This window comes from Phocoena sinus, chromosome 12, assembly GCF_008692025.1.
Source record: "Phocoena sinus isolate mPhoSin1 chromosome 12, mPhoSin1.pri, whole genome shotgun sequence".
Lineage (NCBI taxonomy): Eukaryota > Metazoa > Chordata > Mammalia > Artiodactyla > Phocoenidae > Phocoena > Phocoena sinus.
The window spans coordinates 72,728,255-72,750,892 of NC_045774.1; the positions used below are offsets into that span (position 1 = coordinate 72,728,255).

Genomic DNA, 22,638 nt, shown 5'->3' on the forward strand with positions numbered 1-22,638 from the left:
AGTTCCCAAAAGGTCGTCACATGATCCATATCTCTACACCCTCCCATCCACTCTGTTTCTACCTCTCATAACTCTCAGACCTTCTTGTTAGGCAGTTGATTTACTTCCCCAATATTCAACTCTCCTGCTTTGATCATTATTCCACAGCTCTTCTCTTCCATCGTGATGTACGTTGAACTCTTTGCGTTCAGGTTGGCTCCAGACCCCTTACCTGTGAGTAGGAAACCCTGACTGCACATAGCCTGGTCACCTGGGCTCTACCTCATGTACTCTCTTGCTGGTCAGATGGCTGTAGACGCAAGTGGTTTATAGTATAGGATAACCCTTTATACTACTGGTTAGAAGGAGTTTACATCTCATAGTAAGATGGAAGGACCACTGATCTAGGTGTCACAAGATCAGAGTTTTTGTTCCACTTCTTCTACTAAGTAGCTGTCAAAGCTAGAAAAACAATCACTCATCTTCCTTCTGCTCAAAGAGAAATGTATTTACATTTACTTCACTTTTCTCTTAAAGATGGGAAATAAAATCATTTCTTGAAAAAAGTCAAAATGTAGGAAAATTACAAAGACTAATTACAAATACCCATGTATCCATCATTTAGATTTGACATTTGTTAACATTGTATCACATTTGATTTTTTTAAAAATTAGTGGTAAACTAAGATCAGGAACAAGACAAGGTTGCCCACTCTCACCACTCTTATTCAACATAGTTTTGGAAGTTTTAGCCACAGCAATCAGAGAAGAAAAGGAAATAAAAGGAATCCAAATCGGAAAAGAAGAAGTAAAGCTGTCACTGTTTGCAGATGACATGATACTATACATAGAGAATCCTAAAGATGCTACCAGAAAACTACAAGAGCTAATCAATGAATTTGGTAAAGTAGCAGGATACAAAATTAATGCACAGAAATCTCTGGCATTCCTATACAGTAACGATGAAAAATCTGAAAGTGAAATCAAGAAAACACTCTCATTTACCATTGCAACAAAAAAGAATAAAATATCTAGGAATAAACCTCCTAAGGAGACAAAAGACCTATATGCAGAAAATTATGAGACACTGATGAAAGAAATTAAAGATGATACAAATAGATGGAGAGGTATACCATGTTCTTGGATTGGAAGAATCAACATTGTGAAAATGACTCTACTACCCGAAGCAATCTACAGATTCAGTGCAATCCCTATCAAACTACCACTGGCATTTTTTACAGAACTAGAACAAAAAATTTCACAGTGTGTGTGGAAACACAAAAGACCCCAAATAGCCAAAGCAGTCTTGAGAACAAAAAACGGAGCTTTAGGAATCAGGCTCCCTGACTTCAGACTATACTACAAAGCTACAGTAATCAAGACAGTATGGTTCTGGCAGAAAAACAGAAAGACAGATCAATGGAACAGGATAGAAAGCCCAGAGATAAACCCAGGCACATATGGTCACCTTATCTTTGATAAAGGAGGCTGGAATGTACAGTGGAGAAAGGACAGCCTCTTCAGTAAGTGGTGCTGGGAAAACTGGACAGGTACATGTAAAAGTATGAGATTAGATCACTCCCTAACACCATACACAAAAATAAGCTCAAAATGGATTAAAGACCTAAATGTAAGACCAGAAACTATCAAACTCTTAGAGGAAAACATAGGCAGAACACTCTATGACATAAATCACAGCAAGATCCTTTTTGACCCACCTTCTAGAGAAATGGAAATAAAAACAAAAATAAACAAATGGGACCTAATGAAAATTCAAAGCTTTTGCACAGCAAAGGAAACCATAAACAAGACCAAAAGACAACCCTCTGAATGGGAGAAAATATTTGCAAATGAAGCAACTGACAAAGGATTAATCTCCAGAATTTACAAGCAGCTCAATAACAAAAAAACAAACAACCCAATCCAGAAATGGGCAGAAGACCTAAGTAGACATTTCTCCAAAGAAGATATACAGATTGCCAACAAACACATGAAAGAATGCTCAACATCACTAATCATTAGAGAAATGCAATCAAAACTACAATGAGATATCATCTCACACCAGTCAGAATGGCCATCATTAAAAAATCTATAAACAGTAAATGCTGGAGAGGGTGTGGAGAAAAGGAAACACTCTTGCACTGCTGGTGGGAATGTGAATTGGTACAACCACTATGGAGAACAGTATGGAGGTTCCTTAAAAAACTACAAATAGAACTACCATATGACCCAGCAATCCCACTACTGGGGATATACCCTGAGAAAACCATAATTCAAAAAGAGTCATGTACCAAAATGTTCATTGCAGCTCTATTTACAATAGCCCGGAGATGGAAACAACCTAACTGTCCATCAACAGCTGAATGGATAAAGAAGATGTGGCACATATATACAATGGAATATTACTCAGCCATAAAAGGAAACGAAATTGAGTTATCTGTAGTGAGGTGGATGGACCTAGAGTCTGTCATACAGAGTGAAGTAAGTCAGAAAGAAAAAGACAAATACCATATGCTAATACATATGTATGGAATTTAAGAAAAAGAAAAAGAAATGGACTTGAGGATATGGGGAGGGGGAAGGGTAAGCTGGGACAAAGCGAGAGAGTGGCATGGACATATATACACTACCAAACGTAAAATAGATAGCTAGTGGGAAGTAGCCGCATAGCGCAGGGAAATCAGCTCTGTGCTTTGTGACCACCTAGAGGGGTGGGATAGGGAGGGTGGGAGGGAGGGAGACGCAAGAGGGAAGAGATGTGGGAACATATGTATATGTATAACTGATTCACTTTGTTACAAAGCAGAAACTGACACACTATTGTGAAGCACTTATACTCCAATAGAGATGTAAAGAAAAAAAAAATTAGTGGTAACATTGAAGGTGCCTTTGGCCTCCAGGCTTACTCCCGTTACCTTCACCCATCCTGAAGGCAGTTTATTCATTGCCCACTAACGGCCTGAAATAAAATATCATAAAATATCCATAATATAGCATTGGATTAGATGAACAGTGGGTTATAATAATGTAGTTGTTATTATTTCTTAACTGTGCTGCAAAAAAGGAATTTTTTTCCCCCAAATGTATGGTTCTTTTTTCTGACCAAGTGTTCCTGTTTTCTCACATAGTATCTGAGGACATTACCACTCTGTATCTGCGTTCTTTTAAAAGAATACTGCCTGTGCGTCTTCTTGGAATTCTAAAAATTGAATTGTAATAGCTAGCATGTTACCACCATTTGGAAGAATATTACCGATCTTAGTACTGAGTCACTTTTAATTTCTGGAAACTACAGACATCTCTGCTAATTAATGCTTTGCGTTGGTAATTGGGTCACAGAAGTGACAACAGAGCTATTCAGCTATATGTGGATAGTCCTCTAGTATTTTCCCTGGTGTCTAGCCCTGTGTCATGTCTTCCATAAAATAAATATGAATCTATGATAAATGATGGAATGAGCATCTGAATTTTACTTTTTAATATACATACTATTTACATTAGGGTTGTATTGCTGTGTAACAAGTTAGTACAGACTTAGCTGCTTAAGACAACATCTCTTTATTAGCTCGCAGTTCTGAAGGTCAGAATTCTGGTGTGGTATGCTTGAATCTATGTTTAGGGTATCACAAGGCTAAAATCGCGGGATCGGCCAGACTGAGTACTCATCCAGGGGCTTACAGAAAAATCTGCTCCCAAGCTTCTTATTCTTGGCAGAATTCAGTTCCTTGTGATCGTAGGACTGAGGTCTCTGTTTCCTTGCTGGCTGTCAGCCAGGGACGGCTCTCAGCTGCTGGAAGTAGCTCTTATTCTTTGCCACTTGGCGTCCTCTAAGTTTGAAGCAGTGCCTGGAGTCTTTCTCACTCTGAACCTTTGACTTCCCCTTCTGTGACCAGCTGGAGAAATTCTGTGCCTTTAACGAGTACAGGCCCGCCCAGATGACCTTGCTACCTGAGGCCCAGCTGTGCTAATCATCTGTCACTTAATCAGAGTAAAATCCATCATGTGCACAGTCCTGGGACGATTCAGGATGTGAACACCAGGGAGATGGGAAATCTTGGGAACATCTTAGAAATCTGCCTACCACACTAATTGTCACTCCTCCCGAGGATTGAGACTAAAAATAGAGCTTTAAACATTTTCTGCAGTAAACAAAAAGAATCCACAAGATTATCATTGCAGAGCAAAATCCAATAGTTACCCAAAGAAAAATGTCATGCATGTTAGCAATATTAGGATGTTATGTGGGGGAAAAAACACCTCAAAACCTTACTTTTGGAAGTAGATGACCAGAGGAAATTGGAAATCTACCCTTCTCTTCTAATCTCAATTGAAAAGTTTTTTACTTGTATAATAAATTGGTGTTCAGTAACAAGGATATCACCTTCCACTGGCACTTGACCTTTCCACTGGGTCCCTCCCAACCTATAGACTCTGTCTCTTCCTACGTTTATTTCTAAGCTAAACCCGAATGAAGGCTGAGATGCTTAAACCATCTTATTTACCTTTCTTCCAAAGCTCATGTGATCTTATAATTTGTGATTCTTCCTCAGACCTAGTGGCTCTGAAGCTGTCAGTTGGTTCTCTCATTATTTCTTAAGTCTTTTGCTGTCATTCAAATCTGTTGCCCCCACGTTAATACTAAGATCTCAAACTGCTGATCGCTTAGCCGCAGATTCTCCAAGTCCTACAACTGGGCATTGACTCTGGTTCTTGCTCTACTTTCCCAGGGGCTTTCCCCATAAATTGCGATATCTTCGGTCTGGTCCTTGGCCTTGTCAGTTTCAGAAGACTCCCGAAATTATATATATCGACCACGTAGCACCTGGGTGTTCTCCAGCCCAGATTCTTTGCCGTACTGCTTTCCCCACCATTGGGTTAGCTAGTGCCAGAATCATATCTGAACTACCTTCCCCCTTTCTTCTTACTTATATTCTATCACTTCTTTTTATTTTTCTGTGAGAAATGTAGAATTCCTGACTTCAAGAGTTCATAATCTAATAGGACAGACATATAAGAAAGTGAAAAATTATATGACAATATGATGTGTTATGTTACAGAGAAGCAGCGGGGGTCTGTGGGATTACAGAGACATTCCAGCTCAGCTTGAATGTCGGTCAGGAAATACTTCCAAGAGGAGGTAACACTTGCACTGTCTCTGATAAGCAATTAGGAGCTAGCGTAGCAGCGAAGAGCAGTGGGGGGGCATTGGAGGGAGGCCTAAAGGAATCCTTTAAAGACCATCCAGAGTTAGAAACTAGATCGTTCTCAGGCTGAACTAGTTGAGCAAATGCCAAGAGCAAAGGAAGCAACCAAAAATGGGAGATAAAGCCAAAAGATGAGATATTCAGCAGAAGCTGAGGCAAAGTGAGCCTTGAAAATGAGTCCAAGGGTGGGAGCAGAGCAGGGTCCAGAGGCCTTCACTATGCATGAGAGTGAAAAAGAGAACTGTTTCGGAGCCTGCAGGGTGCCAGCATTTAAGGGTTAAGCAGAAACAGGAGACTGTGAAACAGACCAGGAGGAGGGCAGAGAGTGACAGCGGGAGGACAAACTGGGCTTGAGGACAGAGATACTGACGCTTTATTCACTGATGAATAGTGAACGATGGAAGCAAGTTTCTAGGTGGAGAGCTGGAAGCTGGAAGTCTCTACTGTGTCTTCCGAGTGAAAAATGGTGTGGTGTGTGAATCTGATGAGAGTGTAGAAGGGTGGGGATGGGGGACGGGGGAGAAAGGAAGTAGCTCTCGTGGACAATTGCAGAATAACCAGTAGAAGGCCCTCGAGGGAGTCATACTGAGTTATGAGGACCTGGCTGACAGTGGAGAGGCCATGAGGTTTCAGCGGATCTAACACACCCAGCTGAGTACCCGTCTCAAGCAGCATTCTGCAGTAGGGCTTGAGGAAAGGAGAAGGCAGGTGGATTGATTTAAATTTGGAGGTTTTCTGCAAGGGTGTGATGGGAAGAGAAAAAGTCAAGGGAGTTAAGAATGGTTGGCAGAACAGATAAAAATCTAGCTGAATAAAGAAGGAAGTTCAGTCAGGATAGACTGCTAATTTGGAGGAAAAAAAATAAAAGCAGGTACCAAAAGACAGGAGACATTCATGAGGTCAAAATGTAGTTATATCAGAAGTGTGATATTCAGAAAAGTATGATGTGGGTTAGATCCTCACATCACAGACTATAGTGACATTTCCGATAGATTTAAAGAACTGGATCAAACCTAGAAAAAAAAATTAAAATATAGGAACATGATTGACGAGGGAGGACTTTGTATACTTAAAAGAAATGTAAGAAATCTGAAAGGAGAAAAATCAATTCGTTTTACTATAAATAAATGGAAAACAAGAGTGAAAGATGAGAAATTAAACGAATTTGTACAAGTATGATAAGCAAAGGGATAAAAATCCTTCATCTGTAAAGATGGGATCTGGGTTGATATTTCCCAAGTAGCTGTGGATAATTATAGCTTCTTTTTGCACGTCTAGCACCAGTTTTTTTTGTGTTCCTCAACGATAACAGCAGCAGTCAGTCTGCACCCTCTCTCTGTCTCATGCTTGTCCTGTCTCTGATTAAAAGGGCCGGGAGCCCAGCATGGGGCGTTGGAGCCTGGGCGGGTCGAGAACACCTGTGAAGGAGGGCAGCCTGGAGGATCTGGGTAGGAGAGCGGTACAGCGCCAGGTGTCAGAGCCTCAGCGGGGCAAAGAGGGCATCCGTGTGGGAGGGCTGCCTACTTCAGAGACTGGAACCTTAGCGGAAGTAAGTGGGGTGTGACACAGCGAGAGGGGACAAGATTGGTTTCACACAGTCAGACCCATCAAGTAAGGAAATATATTAAACATGATGGGAGGTAGGTTTCTCGCTCTAGGAGAAAGTTGTTACAAATGTGAACAGGGGAGAATAGTAGAAGGAACCCTGTGTTGTTGGTGGAATTGGAGGTATTGGTGTGAATTTATAATTTTCAATGTACGGATAGATGAATGGATAGTTATAGAAATAAATAGGTATACATAAAATGTGTATATATGCGTGTACATACCCGTATGTGTGTACACATGTAGAGTACGTGTGCACACGCATATATTCTCTAGCTCTGCCCATTGAGTCAGCTTGGCAAGCCACAACACCCCAGTAACAAGGAGCCCAGCCAGCACTCAGATCTCAATGCTGCTTTCTGACAAAAGCAACCAGAACGCCTTAGAGAAATTGCTGATCCCAGGGCTGGGTCAGGGTAAGCAAAAGATGAGCTTGGAACCTCTTATACCAGAAAGCAAGGAGGTGCTTAAAGAATGATGGGGATGTGTTGAAAGGACATAGAAGCCAGCTTGAAGGGGCTCCCTCTGGCCCAATCTGGGACATTGTAAGCACTCAATAAATAATGTTTGCAGCAGATTAGAACCTACTGAGTAAAAGAACAAACACAAGCCCACATTGATATGCATAAATTTAGAGTTGAATGGAGGAATAGGGTATTTACAGAGTTTTGAAGAATCGTCCCATAAAATACTTGTTAATTACAAAGGGAAAAAAGAGCATCTTTGCCGTGAGGAAGCCTGGAAGGCACCACATTAATCAAGTGATCAAAGTGAACATCATCAATAATGGGAGGAAGGAAGAACAGCACCGCCTGATAGGGTGCAAGGAGAAGAAGCCAGCATCACTTCCGTGGCCTTCCTGCAAAAGATGTTATAGTCTGAATCGAATCGTGAGGAATCACCACCTAAATCCAGATTGCAGGACAGTCTACAAAAACACTGACTTTTAACTTCAAAAGTATTAAGGTCATGGAAGTCAAGGAAGGACTGAGGAAATGTTTTAGGTTGAAGAGGACCAAGAAACATGACAACTAATTACAGCACAGGATTTTGAACTAGGCTCTTTTGTTATGAAGGACGAATGGTGAAATGTGAAAGGTGTCTGAAGATTATATGATAGTAATGTATCAGTAGTAATTTTCTGATTATAATTATGTAGGAGAATATTTTTGTTTGTAATGCACTCAATTATTTGGTAATGATGAGGCATCATGCTGGCTACTTAGCTCACAAATAGTTCAGGAAAAAACAAATTTTTTTTAAAAGGGGGGGTTCTTTTTTAAAAATAAATTTATTTATTTTTGTCTGCGTTGGGTCTTCGTTGCTATGTGCGGGCTTTCTCTAGTTATGGTGAGTGGGGGCTACTCTGTTGTGGTGTGCGGGCTTCTCTTGTTGCGGAGCATGGGTTCTAGGCGCGTGGGCTTCAGTAGTTGTGGCGCACGGGCTTAGTTGCTCTGCGGCATGTGGGATCTTCCCGGATCAGGGCTCAAACCTGTGTCCCTTGCATTGGCAGGCGGATTCTTAACTACTGCACCACCAGGGAAGTCCCGAAAAAACAATTCTTTGTAATATACTTGGGAGAATTCTTTTAAGCATTTACTGAAGGATAGAATAATATTGACCCATGCCTTTAAAAAATTTTTTTATTGACGTATAGTTGATTTACAATGTCGTGTTAATATCTCCTTTACAGTAAAGTGATTCAGTTATATGTAGATACATTCTTTTTCATATTCTTTTCCATTATGATTTGTCACAGGATATTAAATGTAGTTTCCTGTGCTCTACAGTAGGACCTTGTTGTGTATCTATTCTATATATAATAGTTTGCATCTGCTAATCCCAAACTATCATTCGTTCCCTCCCCACTGGCAACCACAAGTCTGTTCTTTGTGCCTGTGAGTCTGTTTCTGTTTCATAAGATATGTTCATTTGTGTTGTATTTTAGATTCCACATATAAGTGGTATCATGGTATTTGTCTTTCTCTTTCAGACTTACTTTGCTTAGTATGATAATCTCTAGGTCTATCCATGTTGCTGCAAATGGCATTATTTCATTCTTTTTTATGGCTGAGTAATATCCCACTGTATAGATGTACCACATCTTCTTTATCCATTCATCTGTCAATGGCCTTTAGGTTGTTTCCATGTCTTGGCTATTATGAATAGTGCTGGTGTGAACATAGGGGTGCATGTATCTTTTCGAATTATAGTTTTGTCTGAATATATGCCCAGGAGTGGGATTGCTGGATCATATGGCAGCTCTATTTTTAGTTTTTTGAAGACCCTCCATAGTGTTTTCCATAGTGGCTGCACCAATTTACATTCCCACCAACAGTGTAGGAGGGTTTGCTTTTCTCCACACCCTCTCCAGCATTTGTTATTTGTAGACTTTATAATGATGGCCATTCTGACTGAGGTGAGGTGGTACCTCATTGTAGTTTTGATTTGCATTTCTCTAATGATTAGTGATGTTGAGCATCTTTTCATGTGCTTTTTAGGCATCTGTATGTCTTCTTGATACATGCCTTCTTAACATTTCCTCTGTTGACTTCCCCTGACTTTAGAAACACTGGTCGTCCTACCTGTTAGATTGTTTTTTTCTCATGGACTCTTCTTAGTCATCCTATTCTTCTAGTATAGGTACTAATTTGTAATGTGTTCTCCTTGACCTTCTCTTCTTTCTCCTTCAATAATTTCTTCCATTCCTTTCAACTCTAGGCATATGACTCTTAAATCTGCATCTTTATCCTAGGTTTCTCCTGACTTGCATTTTACCTGAACTTAGCTTTCTTTAGTACGACTTTTCTCATCAGCCCAGACCTGCTGGTATAACTCAACTTTAGGTTAACCCCTGGAGCTCACTAATGCATACTCAAATTTTGTGAAAAATATGGGGTTTAATTTTCTTCAGCTTCTGCAAGAGAGGATTATTATTGAAAACTGTAGAATGATTGCCTTCTCCACTGGGTTAGGAGAGAGTCATGAACCCATTTCCATAAGAAAATGTAAATCTAGTTACAATAGAAAGTTGCATGTTAGAAAATGAACTCTATTTTGATATGAAATAAATTTCATTAGAGATGTTATGTGAGACAACATGAAGTAAGAATATTATCTAACAAATCTGTTTTGAGAGTGGAATATATCCAGTGGCAGAGGTTATGAGAAAAGTTTGAACTGCATATATGAGAAAATGATCCACATTTTAGAATTATCTCAGTTCTAACATGAAATAGACACAAAAGTATGAGTATTTTAATTGGCATGTTTAATATACTTTGAATAAAGATTAAATATTTTAAACAAATTGATCATCAAGAAATTGGACCAAGAAAAGGTTTTTATTGTAATTCCATTCATTTAAAAATATCATTCATAAATAACTTTCTTGTCTAAACTTTTCATTTTATAAATACGTATATATTTAAATATGTTCAGATTAATGTTTCATATCCAGTTTTATACCAGGAAGCATGAGTCATTTCTGTGCTGAAATACTTTTGGATATCTCATTAGATTTCTGATCAAAGAGACATTCCAGGAAGTTTTAGAAATTATTCTATCAAAACGCTTGACTTTAGTGGAACATTACAGATTCTTCATTTTACTGAGCTCTCTCCAAGAGTAAGCACTTTTGTACAAATGAATCTGCTGAATGCAAGAGATGACAGGTGTCCAAATGGCTGTCCCACTGAAGTTGTACTCATATATTTGTTAATTAACTTTGGCAATTAATTGATGCAAATTTTAGTAAATTCATTGTCCCTCTTGTTTAAAAAGAATGATACTATTTCCTGAGACCAGTGTTACTTGGAAAACCTTGGCTAACTAACAAGTTCCCAAGGAACATTATTTAATGGTATATTGCCAAGAACATCTTAGATAATTCAACAAAATTGCCTTCTTTAAAAAGTCCAACCATATTTCATTTAAATTTGACAGTTATTTATTGAGATCTTTAATGTTGATTGCATAGTTGGGTGTGACAGGGATCCAAAAGAAATATATAACTTATAAAGAGCTTATAGTCATTTTGGAGAAACCAAATAACTTCATATGAAACAGCAAAAAATAAACAGGAAAGGATACAGTTTAGTGCCAACTTGGTAAATTAATGTTTTTGTTGAATCAGACAGTCGTCAGTAATCCGCCTGTGGTACTTACTATCATAATATAATTTTTGGTTACTTAATAAGTCATAATAAGTCTGGGTTTACGTCATGTTTTCTGTACGTAAAACCCTTTTTTGAATCCGGAAGGCTTATTTTTTCAGCACTGAAGTCAGCACGTGTTGCTGCACACATCCTGTGTGCCAGCACACTTACAGGCACTGGGCGTACAAATGTGAACAAAATAATCACGGTCCTTAGGGAACTTGCTGCTCTGTGTGTGTGTGTGTCCTGGGGGGCAGTGGCAGGGAGGAGACAGCCAGCCAACACGCGAGGAAATAGTCAAGGGGAGTTCAGATGCTTTCTACGCAAAATGACACTGGTGAAAATAGCAGGGTGGAGATGCTTGGACTGCTGTTATCAGAGAAGGCCTGTCTGAGGAGCTCAGGTTTGAGTTGAGGCCTGAATGATGCGAGGGCTTAGGCACGTAGTTAGATTGACAGTTTGGAGCTCAAGGGAGTGGTCTCGGTTGAAGATGGAAGTTTGAAAATCTTCATTGTGGGCATGACGCTGAAAGCCACGTCAGTCACAGTTGGGACGTGGAGTAGGGTGAGTTGAGAGCTGACCTCTGACTTTATCAGCTGTCAGTCGGCAGTGACTTTGGGAAGAGTTGTTTTTGTGGAGAAGTGAGGAGGAAAGGCCTAATTAACAGGGTGAAGAGAGAATGGGAGGTAAGGATATAAAGGCAGTAAGAATACGCAAGTCTTTGAAGCGTTTTGCCGTGAAGGAGAGAGAGTAGAAGGGTCGTGGCCGTAAACAGTGCTTTCGGCTGTACATTTGTCATGTGTGGTGCTCTGCATTTGAGTCGTATTTAACGATGCTAAGGCAAAACTTTTAAGTGAGGTTAAGACGTCTACAAATTTCTTATTTTAATTTTTAAAGTTCCTTGTTAAGCTTTCATAGGAAATGCAGGGCTGTCGGAGAGCAGTGTTAAAGACTGAGAGTTAAAGTTGAGAGTCTGAAGAGCAGAGTTGCAAACAACTGAGACCACAAATCGAAGAAGCAAGTGAAACCGAACTCTGCAAGCCGGGGAGTTTGCAGCAAAGTAAGGGTTTATTGCAGGGCGCCAAACAAGGAGGTGGGAGACAAGCCTGGTCTTTGAGTTGTGGGTGTCTTTAAAGGGGAAGAACATAGAGGCTGGGCTTTTAATCATTGTCCTGTGACATTTCTTAATCGTAGTTTTGGGAGTCAGGATGCTTCCGGTTTAGGGTTCTCTGGCCAGGTGGTCCGTGGCTTGGAGGTCTGTTAGCTCATCTTGCCCTGGAGAAACAGTTTGTATTGTTTGTATGTTAATAATGATATCTATAACAACAGTTTTAGTACATCAACTATGTTATCAACAACATGACTTTTAGCACCTGACTCTGGTTGATTGGTGTTCAGTTAGCACAGGATTGAGGTGAGAGGGGACAAGAAAAGAATAAAGTTTTGGCTAGAGAGATTAATCATAAACTTGGTAAGGGAACTTGGTTTTGTGGGGGGCCTCGGTTTCAGGGTTTCCCAAGTAACTTCCACATGAAAGGACTGCTCAGCGTGTGTCTGTCACTTCAGTCCTCCCCATAGGGGTCTTGTCTTCACACTGTGAATACGTAATAATGGAATATACACTGAAAATCCCTATGTACATATGCCTCATGCTGTTTTTCAAAGTGCTTTTACGTGTATTATCTTATTTAATGAAGACCGTGAATAAATCTATGTGTGGAAATGATAATGCTATCTAAATTCTCTGTGTATAAAAATAGTGAATATTTCTTTAATTAAAAGTATTTAAGAATATGTAATATAAGAGTGAAGCTACCTTTATTGTAGATGTTGATATATCATTTAAAATAATTTCTCCCTTACTTATAAGATTCTTGCCCCATATGTGTTTAAGGAAATAATTTTCACAGTTTGATAAAAATGGAGATATATTACATGGATTTGAAAATTTTAAAAAAAGTTCGTGATAGTGTGACAAGTCTGAAGTGAATTGAAATTACTCCTTTTTTTTTTTCCTGTCAGAGGTCTCTTTATTAGTATCCATGATCGAGGGCATATTGCTTCTGTTCTTAATGCATGGCCAGAAGATGTCATCAAGGTAAGTTAGTTATCACGTTTTCCCACTGTGGCACATTTGTTCTTTTTCCTATCCCATAACAGGCTGACGCTTTTCACCATGCTGTGTAGCCTTCACCAGCTTTTCTATTTATATCCCTTTGATTTTTGCATAGTGGATTAATTTTATTCTGATACCATTTGGATTCTAAGTTTCACCATTATTTCCATCAGATTTCTTAGTGTTTCTTCATTCATTGTAAGTTATGAAAAGTGTTGAAAAAATGTTGAAGTAGTGTCTGAATTTCTTTGAGCAAACTCCTTTTTCTTTTGTGTTTAATCATCCACTAAGAGGAATCAAGGTAGGCAAAAATCTTAATCCATTTCCTTTATCGTGGTGACCTGAAGTATCTAACCTGACTCCCCTCTGGGAGTGAGCTAATGAAAATAGAATAATAATAGTATCTACCGTTTGGTAGCTTTCTGAGTGAGCCACTTTACCTGGATTAACTCAGGTAGTATCATGATAATTCCATGAGGAAAGGAAGGCACAGGTGGGTTACATAGTAGTGGATGGTGGTGGTGGGAATTGAATGCAGGTGTCTCAAGTTGCCTTCTCCAAAACAGCCTAACATTGACCCTTTTCAATGAGACATGGAAAATTTGACAAAAGATCAACTTTATGGAATATGCAAAAATAATTTTCACCCACTTTTGGGTGAAATGTATATATGTATTTTTAAGTTAGTTAAAAGTACATATATACATGTACACATTTACTTTTAAGGCAGGTCTTTAAGAGCTGCATAATATAGGTGAACAGAAAACTAAATGAAAAGCCCTCAAACTTTAAAAATATATGTTCTGCATTATAGTGTGGTAGAAAAACACTGCACTAGGAGTTAACACACTCGGGTCCTGGTTCTTTGATATTAATGAGGTAAATCACCGTAGGCAAATTATTTCAGTTCTCTTATCTTCGGTTTCCTAATCTGTAAGAGGGATAGACTGAATGTACTCTAAATTCCCCTTGGCTTCTAAAATGCTATGACTCTGTACATTAGTCCTTATGATAATAATAGTACTAATATCTATAATTTTTTGAGAATTCGTAATATACCAGGTAATATGGTAAGTTTTGTTTATCATGATTTAATTGTATTGAATCATAGATTTATTCGATTAATTAATGTTTTTGATTGTTTACTATGTGCCAAATGCTGTGCTAGATGTTGGTGTGCAGTAGTGAGCACAACAGAGTTGGCTCCTAATTTTATGCAGCTACTCTGAAAAGTACATTTTTTTTTTTTTTTTTTTTTTTTTTTTGCGGTACGCGGGCCTGTCACTGTTGTGGCCTCTCCCGTTGCGGAGCACAGGCTCCAGACGCGCAGGCTCAGCAGCCATGGCTCTCGAGTCTATCCTCTCCGTAGCATGTGGGGTCTTCCCGGACCGGGGCACGAACCTGTGAAAAGTACATTTATCGTTTGTATTTTTATAAATAAGAAACAGAAGCTTTAATTCATCAGTTTATCTAAGGTCAAATAACTGACATTTTTTCTAGGCTCCATGGATATGACAAGTTTAGCAGTTTGTAGAAAATCTAATAAATTGTGTTTCACAAAATCGGTTTTGCTTAAATTCATGTAATGGCCATGAATCACAGAATACAGATGATAGATGCATTAATTTCAATAAAGATAACAAAGTACTTAGCATTAAAATCTCCACATGATTAAAATGTATGCTTTGTAGATATTCAAGATGATTAGAAATAAACTAAACAAAACTCATTGTCTAGTGGTACTCTACTATCAGGTAAGAGTAGTAATAGACTGTGCTTGGCATATTTCAAAGATGGTAGAACAGTATCCTATGTTATAGGAGTTAAAGAGGATGGATCAACATTGTTGTGAAATTAGGAGGATGCATAAACTAAAGATCAGAGCACTGGGGACTCCTGAGCAGTGATTTAACCATGGACTCTCCTAATGGTACTCAAAGTGGATGCGACTAGTTTCAAAGCTGTTCTAAGGTTCACTTTAGTTCCCAGTTTGAGCTCTTATTTACCTGTACTCTGCCCACTTACTCCTCCTGATTGAAGACTGAGTTATTTGAGTTGTTTGAATCTTTATGGGCATACCTTGTCTTCTTTTCTCAACAACCAAACAATCATATGTATGTATTTTAAAAATACATTTGAAATGCATATATCAAATTTATTTATTCTCCCCAGTCTTCCACACTTAATGATCATATAAAATCTTTTCCATGTATATTCAATTTATGCTTTTTGACAGCTTAGTATTTCATTGCATAAATATTAACTTCAGAAACAGAGTAGGAACGATGCCCCGGAATTTGCAAACATCTGTTAATAGATATTTTTTCTTTTTCTTTGAGGCTATTGTAGTGACTGACGGAGAGCGTATTCTTGGTCTGGGAGACCTTGGCTGTAATGGGATGGGCATCCCTGTGGGTAAACTGGCTCTGTATACAGCTTGTGGAGGGATGAATCCTCAACAATGTCTGCCTGTCATGCTGGATGTGGGAACAGAAAATGAGGTAAACAATTTAAGTCTGTAACACAGCTCTACACCTTAAAAAATAGTACCATATTTCTGCATTTTGAGATTATTTCAGGAACTTAATGAAATTCATCTTTTTTGTTTGGTTCTTTCTCTCTCCTCAAACCCATCCCCCAAGTCTTGTAAAGAAATTATTCTTTTGCTTTTCCTTTCCGCTTCCCCTTTTCTGTAATGTGATTAAGTTTTTAGCAGCTTCTTTAGTGTTTTAGTATCCTTTGATGAGCACTTAACACCATTATTCTATAGAGTATATGTTTTACTTTAGGATATCCTCGTTACTTTAAAAAAAATTATTTTTATACTAAGCAGGAACTAATCCCAAAGAATTTATTAAGTTTAGTCAGTCTGAAATCTTGTTCTAAAAATCTGTATTGTTTGTGGTAGATGATTTGGAGTTTAGCATTTCTTTTTCCTGCATCGATATTTTAGAATCTTAAAGTTATATATCAAGTAGTACATATTTTTGCTCATCTGTAATTGCTAATATTTGGATTAGTTGTGAGTGATAGGTACTATAAATTAAAGGTAGAGGTTTATGAAATAGAAATGAGAAATAATGGTCAGTTAAGATAGACTTTTCAAAAGTTGCATGTAAATATCAAACCTAGATCTTTATCATGTTGAGATATATTCTCTCTGTACCCACTTTTTGATAGTTTTTATCATAAATGGATGTTGAATTCTGTTAAAAGTCTTTTTGGCATCTGTTGAGATGATCATATGATTTCTTTTTCGAAAAATAAATTTTATTTATTTATTTATTTATGCCTGCGTTGGGTCTTCATTGCTGTGCACGGGCTTTCTCTAGTTGCAGCCAAGTGGGGGCTACTCTTCATTGCAGTGTGAAGGCTTCTTCTTTTGGTGGCTTCTCTTGTTGTGGAGCACGGGCTCTAGGCCTGTTGGCTTCAGTAGGTGTGGCACACGGGCTCAGTAGCTGTGGCTCGCGGGCTCTAGAGTGCAGGCTCAGTAGTTGTGGCGCGTGGGCTTAGTTGCTCTGCGGCATGGGATCTTCCCGGACCAGGGCTTCAACCCGTGTCCCCTGCATTGGCAGGCGGATTCTTAACCACTGTGCCACCAGGGGAGTCCCGATCATATGATTTTTTTATTGTTCAATTTGTTAATGTGGTATCTCACATTAATGTGTTACATCACATTGATTGGCAGATATTGAACCATACTTGAATTCCTGGGATAAATCCCACTTGATCATGGTGTTTGATCCCTTTAATGTATTGTTGAATTTGTTTTGCTAATATTTAGTTTAGGATTTTTGCTTCTATGTTCATCAGTGATATTGGCCTGTAATTTTCTTTTTTTGTGTGTGACATCCTTGTCTGATTTTTATATCACGGTGATAGTGGCCTTGTAGAATGAGCTTGGAAGCATTCCTTTCTTTTCAAGTTTTTGGAATAGTTTGAGATGGTTAGGTGTTATCTCTTCTTTAAATGTTTTATAGAATTTTCCTGTGAAGGCTTATGGTCCTGGACTTTTGTTTGTTGGGAGTTTTATTTTTATTATTATTGATTTAATTTCATTACTTGTAATGAGTCTTTTCGTATTTTATATTTCTTCCTGATTCAGTTTTTGGGAGACGTAAATTTCTAGGAATGTATCCATTTCTAATAGGTTGTCCATATTATTGGCATGTGATTGTTCATGTAATCTCTTATGATCCTTTGTATTTCCGTGGTGTCTGTTGTAACCTCTCATCTTTCATTTCTGATTTTACCTATTTGGGCCCTTTCTCTTTTTTTCTTGATGAGTCTTGGTAAAGGTTTATTAATTTTGTTTATCTTTACAAAGGACCTTATTTTCATTGGTCTTCTATTTTTTTTAGTCTCAATTTCATTTATTTCTGCTCTGATCTTTATGATTTCTTTCCTTCTACTAACTTCGGGTTTTGTTCTTCTTTCTATAGTTCCTTGAGGTGTAAGGTTAGATGGTTTATTTGAGATTTTTCTCGTTTCCTGAGGTAGGCATGTATAGCTATAAACTTTCCTCTTAGAAATGCTTTTGCTGGGTACCATAGGGTTTCTTTTTTATTTTTGTTTTAATCGAGGTATAGTTGATTTACAATATTATATAAGTTTCAGGTGTCTAGCATAGTAATTCACAGTTTTTAAAGGTTATATCACATTTACAGTTATTATAAAATATTGGCTATAGTCCCTGTGTTGTACAGTATGTCCTTGTAGCTTATTTATTTTATATATAGTAGTTTTGAACTCTTAAGCTCCTACCCCTCTCTTGTCCCTCACCCCTTCTCTCTTCTCACTGATAACCACTAGTTTGTTCTCTATATGTATGATTCTGTTTCTTTTATATTCACTAGTTTGTTTCATTTTTGAGATTCCACATATAAATGATATACAGTATTTGTCTTTCTCTGTCAAACTTATTTCACTTAGCATAATACCCTCCAAGTCCGTCCATGTTGTTATAAAAGGCAAAAGTTCATTCTTCTTATGGCTGAGTAGTATCCCATTGTATATATATATATGCCACATCTTTATCCATTCATCTGTTGATGGATACTTAGGTTGCTTCCATATCTTGGCAATCGTAAATAATGCTACTATGAACATTGGGGTGCATGTATTTTTTCGAATTAGTGTTTTTGTTTTCTTCGGATATATACCCAGGAGTGGAATTGCTGGGTCATTTGGTAGTTTTGGTTTTAACTCTTTTGAGAAACCTCCATAGTGTTTTCCACAGTGGCTGCACCAATTTACACTCCCACCAAAAGTGTACGAGGGTTCCCTCTTCTCCACATCCTCACCAACATTTGTTGTTTGTGGTCTTTTTGATGATAGCCATTCTGACAGGTGTGAAGTGATATCCCATTGTGGCTTTAATGTGCATTTCTCTGATGATTAGTCATGCTAAGCATTGTTTCATGTGTCTGTTGTCCATCTCCCTGTCTTTGGAAAAATGTCTACTCATTTCTTCTGCCCATTTTTTAATTGGGTTGTTTATTTATTTATTTTTGCTGTGTTGGGTCTTCGTTTCTGTGCGAGGGCTTTCTCTAGTTGTGGCAAGCAGGGGCCACGCTTCATCGCGGTGCGCAGGCCTCTCACTATCGCAGCCTCTCTTGTTGCAGAGCACAGGCTCCAGACGCGCAGGCTCAGTAGTTGTGGCTCACGGGCCTAGTTGCTCTGCGGTATGTGGGATCCTCCCAGACCAGGGCTCGAACCTATGTCCCCTGCATTAGCAGGCAGATTCTCAACCACTGCGCCATCAGGGAAGCCCCCCGGGTTGTTTTTTTAATATGAGCTGTGTATATATTTTGGATATTAATCTTTTATTGGTTATGTCATTTGCAGATCTTTTCTTCCATTCATTAGGTTGTCTTTTTGTTTTGTTGATGGTTTTCTTTCCTGAGCAAAAGCTTTTAAGTTTAATTAGGTCCCATTTGTTTATTTTTGGTTTTGTTTCCTTTAGGAGACAAATTCAAAAACATCTTGCGATAATTTATGTCAAAGAGTGTTCCACCTACATTTTCTTTTAGGAGTTATATGGTTTCTCGTGTTACATTTAGGTCTTGAATCCATTTTTTTTTTCTTTTTTTTTTTTTTGCGGTACACGGGCCTCTCACTGTTGCGGCCTCTCCCGTTGCGGAGCACAGGCTCCAGACGTGCAGGCTCAGCGGCCATGGCTCATGGGCCCAGCCGCTCCGTGGCATGTGGGATCCTCCTGGACCAGGGCACGAACCTGTGTCCCCTGCATTGGCAGGCAGACTCTCAATCACTGTGCCACCAGGGAAGCCCTTGAATCCACTTTGATTTTAGTTTTGTGTAAGATATTAGAGAATGTTCTAATTTCATTCTTGTACACGTAGCTGTTCAGTTTTCTCAGCACCACTTATTGAACAGACTGTCTTTTCTCCATTTCATATTCTTGCCTCCTTTGTCATAGATTAATTGACCACAAGTATGTGCGTTTATTTCTGAGCTCTCTATTCTGTTCCATTGATTTATGCATCTGTTTTTGTGCCAGTATCATACTGTTTTGATTATTGTAGCTTTTAATAAAATCTGAGGTCAGGGAGCCTGATTCCTCCAGCTCTGTTCTTTCTGAAGATTGTGCTGGCTATCTGAGGTCTTTTGTGTTTCCATACAAAATTTTAAAATTATTTATTCTAGTTCTGTGAAAAATGCCCTTGGGATTGCATTGAATGTATAGACTGCCTTGGATAGTATGGTCATTTTAACAATATTAATTCTTCCAATCCATGAACACGTTATATCTTTTCATGTGTTTGTGTTATCTTCAATTTCTTTCCTCAGTGTCTGATAGCTTTCTGAGTACAGGTCTTTTACCTCCTTAGGTAGGTTTATTCCTAGATATTTTATTCTTTTTGATGTGATGGTAAATGGAATTGTTTCCTTAATTTCTCTTTATGATCTTTTGTTGTTAGTGTATAGGAATGCAAGATATTTCTCTGTATTAGTTTTGTATCCTGCAACTTTACCAAATTCATTGATGAGCTCTAGTAATTTTCTGGTAGCATCTTTTTTTTTTTTTTTTTTTTTTTTTTTCACTACGTGAGCCTCTCACTGTTGCAGCCTCTCCCGCTGCGGAGCACAGGCTCCAGACGCGCAGGCTCAGCAGCTATGGCTCACGGGCCCAGCCGCTCCGCGGCATGTGGGATCTTCCCAGACTGGGGCACGAACCCACGTCCCCTGCATCGGCAGACGGACTCTCAACCACTGCGCCACCAGGGAAGCCCTTCTGGTAGCATCTTTAGGATTTTCTATGTATAGTATCATGTCATCTGCAAACAGTGAAAATTTTACTCCTTCTTTTCCAATTTGGATTCCTTTTATTTATTTTTCTTCTGTGATTGCCATGGCTAAGACTTCCAAAACTGTATTGAATAAAAGTGGCGACAGTGGACATCCTTGTCTTGTTCCTGATCTTAAGAGGCAATGCTTTCAGCTTTTCACCACTGAGAATGATGTTAGCTGTGGGTTTGTCATATATGGCCTTTATTATGTTGAGGTAAGTTCCCTGTATGCTCATTTTTGGAGAGATTTTTAGCATAAATAGGTGTTGAATTTTGTCAAAAGCTTTTTCTGCATCTATTGAGATGATTATGTGGTCTTTATTCTTCAGTTTGGTAATGTGATGTATCACACTGATTGATTTGCGAATATTGAAGAATCCTTGCATCCCTGGGATAAATCCCACTTGATCATGGTGTACGATCCTTTTACTGTATTGTTGGGTTTGGTTTGATAGCATTTTTTTGAGGATTTTTGCTTCTGTGTTCATCAGTGACATTGGCCTGTAATCTTTTTTTTTGTGATGTCGTCATCTGATTTTGGTATCAGGTTGATGCTGGCCTCGTAGATGGAGTTTGGAAGTGTGCCTGCCTCTGTAGTTTTTTGGAATAGTTTGAGAAGGAATGGTGTTCAGTCTTCTAAATGTTTGGTAGAATTCATCATAGAAGCCATTTGATCTTGGTGGGATTTTTAAAATTACTGATTCAATTTCATTACTGGTAATAGGTCTGTTTACATTTTCTACTTCCTCCTGGTTTAGTCTTGGGAGAGTGTACATTTCTAGGAATTTGTTCATTTCTTCTAGGTTGTCCATTTTATTTGTTTGTCATAGTCTCTTATGATCCTCTGTATTTCTGCAGTGTTGGTTATAATTTCTCCTTTTTCATTTCCGATTTTATTGATTTGGGCCTTCTCCCTTTTTTTTCTTGAGGAGTCTGGCTAAAGGTTTATCAATTTTGTTTATCTTTTCAAAGAACCAGTTCTTAGTTTCATTGATCTCTTCTTTTCTTTCTTTATTTCTTTTTTAAGTTTCTATTTTATTTATTTCTGCTCTGACCTTTATGATTTCTTTCCTCCCACCAACTTTGAGTTTTGTTTGTCCTTTTGTAGCTCCTTTGGGTGTAAGGTTGGGTTGTTTGTTTGAGATTTTTCTTGTTTCCTGAGGGAAGCTTATATCAATATAAACTTCCATCTGAGAACTGCTTTTCTGCATCCCATAGATTTTGGATCATTTGTGTTTTCATTTTCATTTGTCTCCAGGTATTTTCTGGTTTCCTCTTTGATTTCTTCAGTAATCCATTGGTTGTTTAGTAGCATATTGTTTAGCCTCCACGCGTTTGTGGTTTTTGCTCTTTTTTTCCTTGTAGTTGATTCCTGGTCTTAGAGCATTGTGGTTAGAAAATATGCTTGATATGATTTCAGTTTTTTAAAATTTACTGAGCCTCGTTTTGTGGTCTAACGTGATCTGTCCTGAGAATGTTCCATGTGCACTTGAAAAGAATGTGTATTATGCTGTTTTTGGATGGAATGTTTTATAAATCTATTAAGTCCATCTGGTCTAATGTGTCGTTTAAGGCCAGTGTTTCCTTCTTGTTTTTCTGTGTAGATGATATGTTCATTAATGTAAGTTGGGTGTTAAAGTGCCTACCATTATTGTATTACTGTCACTTTCTCTCTTTATGTTGTTAATACTTGTTTTATGTATTTAAGTGCCCCTGTGTTGGGTCATATATATTTTTAATTGTTATATATTCATCTTTGATTGATCCCTTTATCATTATGTAATGTGCTTTATGTCTTGTTATAGTCTTTAAGTCTATTTTGTCTTATATAATTGTTGCTATCCAAGCTTTTTCATAGAATTCTTTTTTTCATCCCATCCCTTACAGTCTGTCTGTTTTTCTATCTGTAGTGAATCTGTTTTAGGCAGCATATATATGGTTCTTTTTTTTTTTAATCTATTCAGCCACTTTATGTCTTTGATTGGAGCATTTAATTAATTTACCTCAACAATAATTGTTGATAGGTATATACTTATTGGCATTTTAAAATGCCAATGCTTAGGGCTTCCCTGGTGGCGCAGTGGTTGAGAGTCCGCCTGCCAATGCAGGGGACACGGGTTTGTGCCCCAGTCCGGGAGGATCCCACATGCCGCAGAGGGGCTGGGCCCATGAGCCATGGCCGCTGGGCCTGCACGTCCGGAGCCTGTGCTCCGCAATGGGAGAGGCCACAGCAGTTAGAGGCCTGTGTGCCACAAAAAAAAAAAAAAA

General features: G+C 38.4%; 1 protein-coding gene across 1 annotated transcript in view; it reads left to right on the forward strand.

Annotated features, from left to right (window-relative positions):
* ME1 (malic enzyme 1) overlaps positions 1 to 22,638 on the forward strand; it is a 191,418-nt gene that overhangs the window by 60,030 nt on the left and 108,750 nt on the right. The window contains exons 4-5 of the mRNA XM_032651130.1: positions 12,967 to 13,042; positions 15,400 to 15,561. Coding sequence (XP_032507021.1) covers positions 12,967 to 13,042; positions 15,400 to 15,561 — 238 coding nt within the window. The remainder of the gene's footprint in view (positions 1 to 12,966; positions 13,043 to 15,399; positions 15,562 to 22,638) is intronic.